At 47.0% G+C, this 16,588-nt stretch overlaps 1 protein-coding gene across 5 annotated transcripts in view; it reads left to right on the top strand.

Annotated features, from left to right (window-relative positions):
- LOC118408435 (acid-sensing ion channel 1C-like) overlaps positions 1–16,588 on the top strand; it is a 273,733-nt gene that overhangs the window by 151,202 nt on the left and 105,943 nt on the right. Inside the window, exon 1 of one of the 5 annotated variants that reach the window (XM_035809251.1) lies at positions 11,835–13,587. The exons of 2 other annotated variants lie outside the window; for them this stretch is intronic. In XM_035809251.1, the coding sequence (XP_035665144.1) occupies positions 12,979–13,587 (609 nt within the window). In that variant the 5' untranslated portion in view covers positions 11,835–12,978. Of the gene's footprint in view, positions 1–11,834; positions 13,588–16,588 lie in introns of those variants that run through there. 2 more of the 5 variants (XM_035809249.1, XM_035809248.1) reach the window with 2 other exon arrangements.

Raw genomic sequence — 16,588 nt, 5'->3', positions numbered from 1 at the left:
TCAGTGCAGTTTCCATGGCCTCCACATCCGACCCCTAAGCTAGCCTCAGTAATGAGTATGTGGCTTCCCTCGCCTCTCTCACACACGTACATCTGACCCCAAAGTTTGCAGTTATGCCAGGGTGCCTCATTGGCTTTTTCCTGCTCCCACACAGACATTCTCTCATAGCTACAGGCTCAAACCAGAACATTGTTGGTAGCAATGGTTAGATGTGGGGTTTCCCCCTGGCCACAGCTGTACTAGGTACCTAACATTGTACATGTGAGTACTAAGAGCTAGATGTGAGGTTTAACTGGACATTTTTTACCAGGCCATTACCATGTGTAAAGATGTGTTCAAATCTCCGTGCTCCTGACATGTACTAATGACCTCAGACCCTGCACACAAGAATGAGGTCCTCCTGGACTGGTTTAAAGCTTAACACTTTGGTCACAGGAACAGCCCTGTCCATCTCTGTCTCATGCCATACTGAGTCTGGTCCATCTCCATGCTGAGCTGGTCCTGATGCAGACAGGAGGAGTTAGTCCATCTCAGCCACGCTAGTGGTGGATGCGTGTTGCATTCCAGTCTATAACAGAATCTGGATTTCATCAGCCACCTGCATAGTTGATACAGTACTCGGTGCATTTAAACAACATGAAGTGTGGTGGATTGCAACAATAGACAGTCTGCCTCACACATACCAATAAGATAGGCTTACTACAGTTCTGAGATATTCATTGTTTCAGTGGTGAAATTGAGAGTGTTGGAAGTTGCTCTAGTTGTTGAATACTTGAGTAAATTGATATCAAACGACTTGTCAAAAAAATCACACAGGGTTATCCACCAAATTTGTTGATAGATTCTTATGTCAACATTATGACAATATTAATTTGGTGCAGTCCTCAGTGGATTTGTAGAGTGTAGGACCAATGAAAATCCCCCGCTAAAGTTTTAGCAGATCTTTGCTGAGTAGCTTCATCTGGATTCTGCTCATCTGCAGCCCCATCAAAACGTTGTGAGTTTAAAGCAGCTAGGAGAGGGTTGAACTACCTGTAGAGTGTAGGACCAGGGTTACACTATAGAGAGTTTACTATAAAAAAAACATGCTACAGTCTGGATAGAGATCTTGATCTTGACTCTGCCCATCAGATTATTGTGAGTCGACTGTAAAAAAACCCTGCTACAGTCTGGATAGAGATCTTTACTGCTGCAGAGATAACAATTCCACTTCATCTGGATTCTCCTCATCCGCAGACCCATCAGAGGGCAGCATGAAAAATACATAAAAACCTGCAGGAATATGGAGTTTTTTATGGGTTCGCTCTGTATATTTTCCTGTGACAGATCAGAATAATTTACTATAGCAGAGATCAGAATATTTCACTTTAGATCAGAATATTTTAGCATACGAGAAATCAGAATAATTTACTATAGGAGAGAACAGAAAATTTTTACCAGACAGATCTGAATATGTTGAGAAATACATAAAACCTGGGCATATGGAGTATCTTTACGGGCACAGCTCAGTATATTTTGCTGTGACAGATGAGAATATTTTATTAGGAGAGATCAGAATATTTTACCATGAGTCTCAGAGATCAGTCTAAGAATAATTTCACCTGAAAGATTTGCATTCAAAAGTGACAACAGTTGCGTGAAACAGCTGCAGCATCTAAAACTTAAGAAGAATTTCTACCTCCTTCAGATGTTCTATTCATACCTGTAAGAAAGGTCTGTTAATGTCTGAAAGGAAATGTCCGCTGGTAACATTTTAGAGTCAGAAATGATTGTTGACCTGGTTTTTAGTGGCATAGATATCCTTGGCTATAGATGGTGTTATAATGAGAAAGACATCATAAACATTATGGGATATAAGCAGAAGCGTGGTCATTCAGATGACGTAAAGTTTAGTGTGTTTGATTTTAAGATAATAGCAAAACGTGTGGGTTTAGTGCCATACATGTGTCTGTGGGTATGAATGTTGATGATGACGGAGGCATTATTATATGATTTAATTTGATATAGTCCATGGTGTGTTCACTATGATGACGTGGAAGTTAACTGTAGATATGTCATACTGTAAGGGAATGAAGGAAGATTTGAGGTCTTAAAAAATGATTAAGCAATGGGGAAACTCTAGTTTTTAGCAGCATATACGGATAAAATCATTCAAATGTACCAGTGGTTGCTCATTGAGATGACGTAAAGTTTAGTACGTATAAACCGACAAAAGGTGAAAAACAGTTTTGTACATTTGGAATTTTTTGGGAGGATCGTTCGTACTTCAAAAGTCTCGTTTACAAAATGTCCAAGTGCCAACCCATAGCCAACCCTGGTAAGATGGGGAAAACAGACAATGAACAAGATAGAGTCTGTCTGAAGGGAGAGGTGTTGAGTGTTTAGTATTCTTGGCGAGCGCTCACCGCACCTGTAATATAACCGGCAGAAAATGTTCAGTATCCTCCTTTCGCCACGCTTCAGCGACTGGAAATGCGAGCTGAGAGATGGAACAACTCGGGGATATGTGTTGCCATGGCAACCTCCCGCGCAGTTGCCGAGGCGATGTAGGGGGCAGGGATAAACCTTGTTGTTCCGACTCGCTCCAGCTTGCTGGTTCTTCTGCCTAATTCTTGCCAGTCCAGTTGTTCTGGGTGATGCTGTTTAGTGTTAGTGTTGGGAGATAAGTGATTCCATGAAGATTCCTCTAAGCAGCAGATTCCTGTAACCAGTAGATTCCTGTAACCAGCAGATTCCTGTAACCAGTAGATTCCTGTAACCAGCAGATTCCTGTAACCAGTAGATTCCTGTAACTAGTAGATTCTTGTAACCAGCAGATTCCTGTAACCAGTAGATTCCTGTAACCAGTAGATTCCTGTAACCAGTAGATTCCTGCAACCAGTAGATTCCTGTAACCAGTAGATTCCTGTAACCAGTAGATTCCTGTAACCAGTAGATTCCTGTAACCAGTAGATTCCTGTAACTAGTAGATTCTTGTAACCAGTAGATTCCTGTAACTAGTAGATTCCTGTAACCAGTAGATTCCTGTAACCAGTAGATTCCTGTAACTAGTAGATTCCTGTAACCAGCAGATTCCTGTAACCAGTAGATTCCTGTAACCAGTAGATTCCTGTAACCAGCAGATGTAATAACTTCTCCATGTTTGGTATGAAGGTATGCCTGTAACTCAAAACCAGTCCTTTATTCAGACATGTCACTAAACGATGCCTGTATTAAACCCTATATCCTCCTTAATTACAGAAATAAGCTTCTCCATTTTGAGTATGAAACATGATCTGCAAACCAACAAAGTCCTGCTAATGAAAGCTTTCTGCTATTTGTTCTCAGTGATGCATGCTGCGAGCCAAGTCTCATTTATCATAGCACACCATGACCCGACGTATTTGTCACTATTGAAACTGGGTTCTTCCTTTTATGAAACATGACACAAGCAACAAATTCCTGTAAAAAAGCACATTAGTTTTGTTCATGGTGACGCATGTTGGAGACTAAGTCTTGTTGATTGTTCAAGCATGAACCATTTATCCACACTGCTTTGTTCCTAATTGCTTAGATCTTCTCTGTTTTTATTGTAAAACATGACACAAACCAGCAACATCCAATAACTTGCTTTTATTTCCTCCTGGTGACGCATGCTACAAACGCAGGCTTGTTGATTGTGAAGCATCGTGCAGCCCTAGCATGCTACAAACGCAGGCTTGTTGATTGTGAAGCATCGTGCAGCCCCAGACATTTCTCCACCGGCGTCTTGCTGATGATAAAACACGAGCCGAAGCTGCCCGTTTGTCTTCCCGCTGTTTCCCGCGCCTTGATCACGTATGCAGCGCAGCAGTCAGCTTTAACGCAGGCTTTAAACACCACTGATTAGTAATTGCCTCCATTCCTTTATCCATGTCGGAAATTTACATACGCCGACGCAAAAACCAATAAATCATCGGCACCGTCTCAAATTCATGTGAACCGGCATCAGAGACTGTGGAGGCAGGAAAATGGTTTAGCTTGGAAAATTAATGGATAAAAATGGCTCTGCTTTTTTGGCTTTTGACAATTGACTTCTGGTTCGTATGAAGAGTTTTTGAGAACATTTTTTAAAGTATGAAGTTGCTATTATTTGGAAAAAGCTTTTACTTGCCAAGTTTTTATCCACTTTTCTCTGGCTAAGCTAATGTCCTTTAAAGTTGTGGGTTCCATGAATTGGGTTATTAACTACACTAATCTGCACTGGTTATAATGGACCCTCCCACTGATTATAACGGACCATCCCACTGGTTATAATGGACCCTCCCACTGGTTATAATGGACCCTCCCACTGGTTATAATGGACCCTCCCACTGGTTATAATGGACCCTCCCACTGGTTATAATGGACCCTCCCACTGGTTATCATTAAACTACCTGCTGGTTATTACTAACCTAGCAACTAGTGGCTATTAACCATCCTACAGACTGTAATAGACTAGTTATAATTTACCCCCCATGGTTATAATTGACCCCCTGGCTATAATTACCCCCCTAACACTGGAGCTTGGGACTCGGCTACGGAAAAATTACAACCCCCAGGTCCATAGTTACCATGGCAACGGCCCCAGCAGGAGCTACTATATGTCCCAGTAATAGAACAGCAAAGTATCAAATTACAGTAAAAGGGCACATTATTTGTCGGCCAGCGGCTTAATTTGGAAGGTAACGCCACGAGGGAGACGAGAATATTCTTACTGTGGCTACAGATCCATTTCTGTTGTAGGTCAAGTCTACATGCACTTGTAATGTCAAGTTCAAGTCTACATCTAGTTGGTAATGTCAGGTTTAAGTCTAAATGCACTTGTAGTGTCAAGTTCAAGTCTACATCTAGTTGGTAATGTCAAGTTCTAGTCTACATGTACTTGGTAATGTCAAGTTCAAGTCTACATCTAGTTGGTAATGTCAGGTTTAAGTCTAAATGCACTTGTAGTGTCAAGTTCAAGTCTACGTGTACTTGTAGTGTCAAGTTCTAGTGTACATGTACTTGGTAATGTCAAGTTCTAGTGTACATGTGCTTGGTAATGTCAAGTTCTAGTGTACATGTACTTGGTAATGTCAAGTTCTAGTGTACATGCACTTGGTAATGTCAAGTTCTAGTGTACATGTACTTGGTAATGTCAAGTTCTAGTGTACATGCACTTGGTAATGTCAAGTTCTAGTGTACATGCACTTGGTAATGTCAAGTTCTAGTGTACATGCACTTGGTAATGTCAAGTTCTAGTGTACATGTACTTGGTAATGTCAAGTTCTAGTGTACACTCACTTGGTAATGTCAAGTTCTAGTGTACATGCACTTGTAGTGTAAAGTTCTAGTGTACATGGACTGGGTAATGTCAAGTTCTAGACTAAGTGTACATGTACTTGGTAATGTCAAGTTCTAGTGTACATGTACTTGGTAATGTCAAGTTCTAGTGTACACTCACTTGGTAATGTCAAGTTCTAGTGTACATGCACTTGTAGTGTAAAGTTCTAGTGTACATGGACTGGGTAATGTCAAGTTCTAGACTAAGTGTACATGTACTTGGTAATGTCAAGTTCTAGTGTACATGTACTTGGTAATGTCTAGTTTAAGTTTAAGGGTCATGTTGGTGGACTGGAAGACTGTCCCCAGGGCACACTTGTTATCCCCACTACAGACATTGGTCTGGGTCATGTATAGTCCTCCCCTGGGCACATGTGTTATCCCCACTACAGACATTGGTGTGGGTCATGTATAGTTCATCCCCTGGGCACATGTGTTATCCCCACTACAGACATGGGTGTGGGTCATGTATAGTCCATCCCCTGGGCACATGTGTTATCCCCACTACAGACATTGGTGTGGGTCATGTACAGTCCATCCCCAGGGCACATGTTATCCCCACTACAGACATTGGTGTGGGTCATGTATAGTCCATCCCCTGGGCACATGTGTTATCCCCACTACAGACATTGGTGTGGGCCATGTATAGTCCATCCCCAGGGCACATGTGTTATACCCACTACAGACATTGGTGTGGGTCATGTATAGTCCATCCCCTGGGCACACATGTTATCCCCACTACAGACATTGGTGTGGGCCATGTATAGTCCATCCCCTGGGCACACTTGTTATCCCCACTACAGACATTGGTGTGGGTCATGTACAGTCCATCCCCAGGGCACATGTTATCCCCACTACAGACATTGGTGTGGGTCATGTTGGTGGACTGGAGACTGTCCCCAGGGCACATGTGTTATCCCTAGCGTAGACATTGGTGTGGGTCATGTATAGTTCAGACAGACAGGATCTAATCTGCAATGTGGTCCAGTGCAGATATAATCTACCAACCTGCCCTTTTGTGTTACTGTTCGGCATTGATCCTGGCGAAACGCAGCCAAGAATGAGCCGAGGCCATTTCTCAGGCCTGACAGTTATAGAACCGATACCTGGATGTTTGGCTATCGTGCCATCGTGGGGCTGGGGGGACGTCCCTGTTGGACCTGAAACACTGATGTTTGTCCATCGTGCCATCCTGGGGCTGGGGGGACAGCCCAGTTAGACCTGAAACACAGATGTTTGGCCATCGTGCCATCCTGGGGCTGGGGGGACAGCCCAGTTAGACCTGAAACACAGATGTTTGGCCATCGTGCCGTCGTGGGGCTGGGGGGACGTCCCTGTTGGACCTGAAACACTGATGTTTGTCCATCGTGCCATCCTGGGGCTGGGGGGACAGCCCAGTTAGACCTGAAACACAGATGTTTGGCCATCGTGCCATCCTGGGGCTGGGGGGACAGCCCAGTTAGACCTGAAACACAGATGTTTGGCCATCGTGCCGTCGTGGGGCTGGGGGGACATCCCTGTTGGACCTGAAACACAGATGTTTGGCCATCGTGCCATCCTGGGGCTGGGGGGACAGCCCAGTTAGACCTCAAACACAGATGTTTGGCCATCGTGCCATCCTGGGGCTGGGGGGACAGTGTAGTTGGACCTGAAACACATGTTTGGCCATCGTGCCATCCTGGGGCTGGGGTGACAGCGTAGTTAGACCTGAAACACAGGTGTTTGGCCATCGTGCCATCGTGGGGCTGGGGGGACAGCGTAGTGGGGCTGGGGGGACAGTGTAGTTGGACCTCAAACACAGATGTTTGGCCATCGTGCACAGGGGTGTCCCTGTAGCTCAATTGGTAGCAGCCTCACATCGGAGCTCGCTGGTAACTGGGAGACCCCGGCTCAATCCTGAATTCTTAGCTGGGGCTACACCTTTCTTTTAGAAGGGCATAAAATGAGGTAACTCTGTTTGAGAAGGTGCATCCAGCACGTTAAAGGGCAGGGCTGGCAACCCCTCCACATCAAAAATACCCTGCTACAGAAACAGTAAGGAAACAGACCCAAAGCACTCCTAGCCTATACTAGTGGTCAGTGGTGCTGCAGGGCATAGCAGATGATCAGCATGGTGATAGTAGTCACCTCAAAACGATGAGGAAGAGGAGAGATAGGCTGGGAATCGAACCCCTATCCCTGCACTCCTAGTAGCCTATAGTAGTGGGTTGTGGTGCTGCATAGCTTAATAGCTTAGCAGTAGACCAGGATACAAACCCCTAACCCTATAGTTACAGCAGCCTAGAGTACTCGGTTGTGGTGTTGCATAGTGAAGCAGTACTAGACCAGGATGCAAACCACTATCCCCGCACTCCTAGTAGCCTATAGTACTGACTTGTTGTGGTGCTGCATAGCTTAGCAGTACTAGACCAGGATACGAACCCCTAACCCTATAGTTACAGCAGTCTCTAGTACTTGGTTGTGGTGATGCATAGAAAAGCAGTACTAGACCAGGATACGAACCCTTAACCCTATAGTTACAGCAACCTGTAGTACTCGGTTGTGGTGTTGCATAGTGGAGCAGTACTAGACCAGGATGCAAACCCCTATTCCTGCACTCCTAGCAGCCTCTAGTACTGGGTTGTGGTGCTGCATAGCAGAGCAGTACTAGACCAGGATACGAACCACTATCCCTGCACTCCTAGTAGCCTATAGTACTGAGCAGTATATATCCTTATTCCGAGCAGCCTATAGTACTGGACTGTGGTGCATAGCAGAGCAGAGCTAGACCAGTCTACCAACCCTTATTCCGAGTAGCCAATAGTTATGCTGTGTGCAGATATGGTGCTGCATAGCGAAGCAGTCCCACCCCCCGCCAACCCCACCCCCCCCCCCCCCGCCCCGCGGGACCAACTTGCCGGTTGTTCCCTGCATTACGACATGACAAATTTGCTGCTGAGTTCACTCCCAGCACAACCTGCCTGCCTCTTATAATTTCATTGCAGCTATCGATTATTCCAGGGCCAAATTCAATTTATCTTAATTAAAAATTTAGGGCTGGAATATGCTGTGCTCCCCTTGCAGTTTTCAATGCAATCAATTTAGGCTGGTGGAGAGGCTGGGCCAGATGACAACAGCACCGATCTGGCTTCGCTTTCTCTCCAACTGGATCTGTGAGAAACACAGCAGCATCAAATCATCGCTGTAGATGGCAGCTGGGCTTACATTCATGTTTATATAGGAATAGGTTCTGGTGCCAAAAAACTGAACATTTTGGTGCACATAAAAATGCTGGCTGAAGAAAATAACACAGAGTAGAAGTCAGCAAAATCTTAGTTTTAAGCCTGGCTCTTTTCCGAGCTTGAATTTCAAAATGCCATGCGAAAATGTAAGACAAGCAATACAAGTATGCTTTTTTTTCTGACAGTTTAATTCTAAATATCAAGAATATACTGTATACTGGTAGTATAGAATAGTATCTTAAGTATGTCACCCTACACAAATGTAATGCAATTATGCGCCCACAGTCCAATATATATTATAAGTGCATACTACAAATGTATATTGTTGTGTGTACAGAAGTCCATACATGTACGCACCCGGCTTTCCAGCCTTCCTGAAATGGGCCCATTAAACAACACGGCATCATTGGTGTATATGAGACTATATTGTTCCCTCCCAGGGCGTTATCGGGGGACAGATCGCCAGATAACCGTGCCATCCATCAACCCCAAACAAAACACTGGGAACGTCCGATAGCTTGTACTGGCACGGCACTGCAGAGCTAGGCTGGGATTCGAACCCTTAACCCTGCAATCTAGGCAGGAAAACACGATCCATCAACCCCAAACAAAACACCGGGAACGTCTGATAGCCTGTACTGGCACGGCACAGCAGAGCTAGGCTGGGATTCGAACCCTTAACCCTGCAATCTAGGCAGGAAAACACGATCCATCAACCCCAAACAAAACACCGGGAACGTCTGATAGCCTGTACTGGCACGGCACTGCAGAGCTAGGCTGGGATTCGAACCCGTAACCCTGCAATCTAGCCAGGAAAACACGGTCCATCAACCCCATACAAAACATCGGGAACGTCCGATAGCCTGTACTGGCACGGCACTGCAGAGCTAGGCTGGGATTCGAACCCGTAACCCTGCAATCTAGGCAGGAAAACACGATCCATCAACCCCAAACAAAGCACCGGGAACGTCTGATAGCCTGTACTGGCACGGCACTGCAGAGCTAGGCTGGGATTCGAACCCCTAACCCTGCAATCTAGCCAGGAAAACACGGTCCATCAACCCCATACAAAACATCGGGAACGTCCGATAGCCTGTACTGGCACGGCACTGCAGAGCTAGGCTGGGATTCGAACCCCTAACCCTGCAATCTAGGCAGGAAAACACGATCCATCAACCCCAAACAAAACACCTGGAACGTCTGATAGCCTGTACTGGCACGGCACTGCAGAGCTAGGCTGGGATTCGAACCCGTAACCCTGCAATCTAGGCAGGAAAACACGATCCATCAACCCCAAACAAAAGCACCAGGAACATCTAATAGCCTGTACTTGTGATGGCACTGCAGAGCTGGGCTGGGATTCGAACCCGTAACCCTGCAATCTAGGCAGGAAAACGTGATCCATCCACCCCAAACAAAGCACCAGGAATATTAGAGCCACTACTAGTAGGTTGTGGTGTTGAACAGTAGAGTTAGGCTGGGATTAAAACCCCTAACCTTGAGATCTAGGCAGGAAAGCACGATTGAGCAGCCCCAAACAAAGCAGCAGGAATATCAGAGCCGGTACTAGTAGGTTGTGGTGTTGAACAGTAGAGCTAGGCTGGGATTCGAACCCGTAACCTTGAGATCTAGGCAGGAAAGCACGATTGAGCAGCCCCAAACAAAGGCACCAGGAATAGCCTCCTTGTGTTCTCATAACTTGGGCGATCAGATTTCCACATATAACCAACCATGCCGGGAATAAACCATCGCCTTGGAAACAATCATTTCCTGTGATGTGATGGGGAATGGTTCGGGAGTGAGGCAGATTACAACACGGCGAGAAGCCGATTCCCGAGTATTGTCTGGGGAGGACGAGTGAAAGTGATGTTGGCAGCTTTCTCCTGTGCCGTGTAAGCGCGGACTGGGGAGCGCTTTATTTGATGTAGTGGAAAATAAGTCCTGAATTGTGCTGAATTCGGCCTGCATTGCTCAGGGTGCTGGGCTGGACTGGAAGGGTTCATCACCTGTGTGGATGCTTGGCAGGGTTCGTCTCCTGTGTGGATGCTTGGCAGGGTTCGTCTCCTGTGTGGGTGCTTGGCGGGGTTCGTCTCTAGTGTGGATGCTTGGCAGGGTTCGTCTCCAGATATGCAGAAGAACTGGTTAGGGTTCCTCACCTGTGTGGCTGTGTAGCTGAATGGGTTAGGGTTTGTCTCCAGTGTGGTTGCACAGCTGAAGTAGTAATAACAAGGGTTTGTCCCCAGTGTGGCTGACCGAGTGAGGGTCACTCCCCAGTGTGGGTGTACAGCTGATATAGTGAGGGTTAGTCCCCTGTGTGACTGCACAACTGACCGAGTGAGGGTCACTCCCCAGTGTGGATGTACAGCTGATATAGTGAGGGTTAGTCCCCAGTGTGACTGCACAACTGACCGAGTGAGGGTCACTCCCCAGTGTGGATGTACAGCTAATATAGTGAGGGTCACTCCCCAGTGTGGCTGCACAGTTGATATAGTGAGGGTTACTCCCCTGTGTGGTTGTGTGGGTTAGTCCCCAGTGTGGATGTCAGGAAGACATCTGTTTTGCTGGCCTGAGATGTTCCGATACCCCCCTGAACCCCCCGCAGGCCTGGGCTTTAATTGAAAGTGTGGGGACAGCGGTACCCAGATGTGTGCCAGTTATTGGCTGTGGAGGAGGAGACGGATGAGGGTTTGAGCGACTGGCACGAGGAAGCTCGGGAGCGGAATATTCCTGCGTGGCAGATGGGGAGAGGAGCGCGGTACCCGACGATTGGCCCATTAGCCACATCACCGGCAAAATACTAATTTCATGATCCATGCAAATAATGGGGGATCATTGAAGGTAATTGTCTGCCTGTGCATCACTGCCGGGCCGTGGAGCTCGCCGGAGCGAAGCTATTGCATTTGGTGTGCATAATTTATTGGGAGGGGAGCAGAGGCACCGCTGCCAGCTTTATAATGCACTCCCGGTGACACGGCAGCTCTGGGTCCGGAGAGGGGCCGCTCTTACTGCACCGCGGGTCGCTTCCTGTGCCGCTGGGAAACACTGGGGAACTGTGCTGTGTGTGGCAGCTGAGTACTGCTGTGGTGGGGAAACTGTGCTGTGTGTGAGTAACGTTGTGCTGGGGAAGTGTACTTTATGTGACTGTGTGTGGAAACACTGGCTGGGAAAGGCCCTGCACTGTGGAGCGGACTGCAGCTAGGAAATATTGGGGAAACATTGGCCGTGTGTACCTGCTGTACATCTCCGTGTGTACGGGCTGTACATCTCCAACATTGGCCGTGTGTACTAGCTCTACATCTCCAGGCACTGGCTGTGAATGAGCAAGTTGGAAAGGCCCGTGTACCGGCAGGGAAGGGCTCACACTGCTGGCAGCACTTGTGCATAGTTTATATCCGGAGCGGAGCTTTGTGACTCACAAATTAGCATTCTCCCCAGACAATTGGAGGGAATCGTCACAGCGCGAGCATGTGCATGGATTGCCACATGGGGTAGTCAGTCGCTACATCCACGGGGAGTGACAGATCGCCACACCGTCGCTACAGCGGGCCGTGTGTGTGTGCTCGCCACAGTTGGAAATATTGCCACTTGTGAGCTGGGGGAGGTATCGACGTCAGATCGGGGATCGAAGGCTCGACCAAGACAATCGGGGATTATTCTCATTACCGGCTACCGAGAGGGAGGCGGCTCGGGGTTGCCACGGAGAGGGTTACCACGGTTACTGCGGGTTTGTGGCAGGAGCGGGGACACCGGCGTGTTTGCGAGGTAAACAAGGAGAATTTTCCTGTTTGTGACCCCGGAATTCCTGTGGAATTTTTGGCGTAGTCTGCGTGGGTGTTTGGAATGGATGAGTGCCCCATGGAATACCGAGCTGGGTTTTGATTAAACAAATGGGCCTGGAGCGGCTTGGAGGGGAATAGCTGCCTGATTAAACCCCAGCCACGGAACCAGGGTAACATTAAAGTTTCATACTCGTCATGCAGGGCCACGCAAGGTGACAGGAAGAATCGTTTCCCTGTGGGCCATAACTAGGAAACAACGTTTATAGATAGGGTAACAACAACTGTTATAGCTAGGGTGACAACTGTTATAGCTAGGGCGACAACTGCCATGCACTAGACTGCACATTCAGTCCATGAAATAATCATTTAGATTGCCACCACATTATGTAAATGGCATAATGAGATCAATGATAAGGCCTGCATTTGTCCTCCCCCCATTGTAACTTCCCTCGTAACCAGGCTAAAACCTCTGTACAGTTTTCTACTCTGTAAGAAAGGAAAGTTTTTCTCAAAGGCAAGTCAGATTTTGTACGAAAGCCTGGAAAATCTGTTTCTTTGCAAGAAAAGCCAGTTTTTGTAAACAAAAGGAAACAGGCCAGTTTCCTGGAAGACAAAGTTGCAAGGATTTCAGGTTTGTAATTGTATCCGCCGCTGCCATGATGGAAGGTGGCTCGCCCAACCACGATGTGCCTAAACCCTCGGATATTAACGTGTTTGCTGCAAGTGCTTCTATGCATGGGCTGCCCCATATCTTCACAGAAGGCAGGTTTACGGTCAGGAGAATACTGTGGGCCGGGGTGTTCTGCGGCTGCGTGGCGGTTTTGCTCGTGCAGACTGCAGACCGCGTGCAGTACTACCTCTCCAACCCGCACGCCACCAAGCTCGACGAACTCACGGCCGTAAACGGACTCAACTTCCCCGCCGTGACCATCTGTAACATGAACAGCTTCCGGTTCGGCCAGGTCAATCAACAGGACCTATTCTATGCCGGCCCCGACATCTTAGACCTGATCGACCACACGTTACCCAGGCCCAGGCTCAAGATCAGCGAAGAGTTCTTAAACCACATGGACCAGAACCCCTCCGACCACCAGGAGATGCGACAGAAAATGGAGCGCATTCGCGAGCTCACCAACTTCGACGGATTTACGCCGGGAAAGTTCAGTATGTTTGACTTCTACGATAGGACAGGCCACCAAATCGAGGATATGCTGCTGGATTGCAAGTACAAGGGCGAGCCCTGCAGCGCCAAGAACTTCTCAACTGTAAGTCACTCTCACTTTCAGTTCCTTAAGTAGTGTCTTAAGTAGGAAAGTTTGCAGCAAGATCTTCTCAACTGCAAGTCAACTGCAAGTCACTCTCACTTTCAGTTCCTTAAGTAGCGTCTTCAGTATAGGGGGTACCCTGTAGCACCAAGAACCTCTAAACTGTGAGTCACTTTTACTTTTAATTCCTTGAGAAGTGTCTTGAGTACTAAGGGGGACCAAGAACTTCTCAACTGTAAATCACTTTCACTTGCAATTCCTTAAGTCATTTTCATTTGCAACTCCTTAAGTACAAGGTCAGCCACCTTTGCAGTGCCAATAACTCTTCAACTTTGTTACTTTCACTTTCAATTCCTTAAAGTACTTAGGAGAACCCTGCAGTGGCAAGAACTTAATGCAACAATAAGTCTTGCCTTTCCCCTGCATGAAGTTCCTTAAGAACTGTCTTAAGTCCCACCATCATGTCTTCCCTCAGACACAAGCTCCTTCATCATTGTCTTGAGTCTGAAGGTCATGTCCTCTACAAACAGGTTCCTTAAGTAAATTGTCTTGACTCTAAATGTCACGTCAACCCCACAAAGTGAGAGTTGAGAGGTGCCATCTTCAAGTAAAGTTGGAATCTCCAACTGAGTAATGGGTGCTCCAGACACCGTAGTGATCCACACAGGAGATAAACCCTGTGGGTGGACTCAATGGGACGTCTGAAGGCCTGTAGTTATCCACGCTGGTGGGAGACCATCTGTAGTTATCCACGCTGGTGGGAGATCATCTGTAGTCCCCCACACTGGTGAGAGACCACCTGTAGTTATGCACAATGGTGGGAGACCATCTGTAGTTTTCCATGCTGGTGGGAGACCATCTGTAGTTTTCCACGCTGGTGAGAGACTATCTGTAGTTTTCCATACTGATGAGAGACCATCTGTAGTTTTCCATGCTGGTGAGAGACCATCTGTAGTTATCCACACTGGTGGGAGATCATCTGTAGTTACCCACACTGGTGAGAGACCACCTGTAGTTATCCACGCTGGTGGGAGACCATCTGTAGTTATCCACGCTGGTGGGAGATCATCTGTAGTCATCCACACTGGTGGGAGATCATCTGTAGTTACCCACACTGGTGAGAGACCACCTGTAGTTATGCACAATGGTGGGAGACCATCTGTAGTTTTCCATACTGGTGAGATACCATCTGTAGTTATCCATGCTGGTGAGAGACCATCCATAACTAGTAGAAAGGACCAGGTCATTAATGAAATATTATCAAGGGCTTAAACTAGAATGAACTATTCCATAATAATTCATTGTAAGTAAAAAAAGAAGTCAAAATGTAACTATTTTGTTAACCCCAGAGCAACCCCATCCCAATTACAACCCCAGAGCAAGTTGTTAATGGCCCATCCCAATTACAACCCCAGAGCAAGTTGTTAATGGTCCATCCCCATCACAACCCCAGAGCATATTGTTGCATAACTCTGTGGAGATGACTGGCTGCAACTCGTGGAAGTTAGACTAGACAGTGAGATCCACACAGGAGATGAACCCTTGCTATTATATCAACACAAGTGCTGACACATCGGGGTTTCACATATCGGGTCACGTCCAGGCAAACAGGAGTTCCTGTAGGCAGTTTGAAGTGAAAGTGAAAGTATCTCTGCAGTCCCAGATAATGCCAACTGAGATCCACACAGGAGACGAACCCTAGCTACCACATGTGCTGACACATCAGGTTTCCAGACCTCAGGTCACATCCGGGCAAACAGTAGCTCCTGTAGGCATTCCCACTGCTGCCCCTCAGGTAAAGTGAAAGTGAATGGTGGGACGCTGGGAGATCTTATCTCTCCCGTTATCTGGGATTGCAGAGATACTTTCACTTTCGCTTCAAACTGAAGTGGTGACAAAACAGCGCATGTTATCAGCCCGTAGATCTACAGTGGGTAATAGGGCTGGGACTCGCAGTGGTGAGCAACCATTATGAGCTGCCTGCATGGCATGGTGGGACGGCATTTTGCCTAGGACTGGGTCCAGGCAGTGTGATAAACTTGTTCCATCGTTAGTAAATACAAAATAGAATACAGAGCATATCAGCAAAGTTTTTTCACAAAAACAGAGTAGCTATGAGCAACTTTGTAATCACCATCCAGTTTAACTCATTAAAGAGCTAGTCGTCCACTGGTTGTGACAGAGAAGACCGGTGCTATGTACAGTATTTACAGGTTCATTGTACCTGTATATCCCACTAGCTCTTTTTCAACAAGCACAGTAGTCTTGATCCAGTTAAGCTTATAGCTACTCCATTGCTTGTGACAGAGAGGACAGATGCTATGTGCAGTTTACAAGATCATTGTACAGGGCAAATGGACCAAGCTCTTTTCGCCAAGCACGATAAACAGTAGGCCACGGCTTAACGTCCCGTTCTAAGGACTGCAACCCTTTCCAGTAGCATACATGTCGTGTGAGCGTGCATGTCGTGTGAGCGTGCATGTCGTGTGAGCATACATGTCGTGTGAGCATACATGTCGTGTGAGCATACATGTCGTGTGAGCATACATGTCGTGTGAGCATACATGTCGTGTGAGCATACATGTCGTGTGAGCATACATGTCGTGTGAGCATACATGTCGTGTGAGCATACATGTCGTGTGGGCATACATGTTGTGTGAGCATACATGTTGTGTGAGCATACATGTTGTGTGAGCATACATGTTGTGTGAGCATACATGTTGTGTGAGCGTACATGTTGTGTGAGCGTGCATGTCGTGTGAGCGTACATGTTGTGTGAGCATACATGTCGTGTGAGCGTGCATGTCGTGTGAGCGTGCATGTCGTGTGAGCGTGCATGTCGTGTGAGCGTACATGTTGTGTGAGCGTGCATGTCGTGTGAGCGTGCATGTCGTGTGAGCGTGCATGTCGTGTGAGCGTGCATGTCGTGTGAGCATACATGTCGTGTGAGCATGCATGTTGTGTGAGCATACATGTCGTGTGAGCATGCATGTTGGTGAGC

The sequence above is a fragment of the Branchiostoma floridae genome, unplaced genomic scaffold (assembly GCF_000003815.2).
Source record: "Branchiostoma floridae strain S238N-H82 unplaced genomic scaffold, Bfl_VNyyK Sc7u5tJ_1585, whole genome shotgun sequence".
NCBI lineage: Eukaryota > Metazoa > Chordata > Leptocardii > Amphioxiformes > Branchiostomatidae > Branchiostoma > Branchiostoma floridae.
This window is presented reverse-complemented; position numbering and strand designations above follow the sequence as displayed.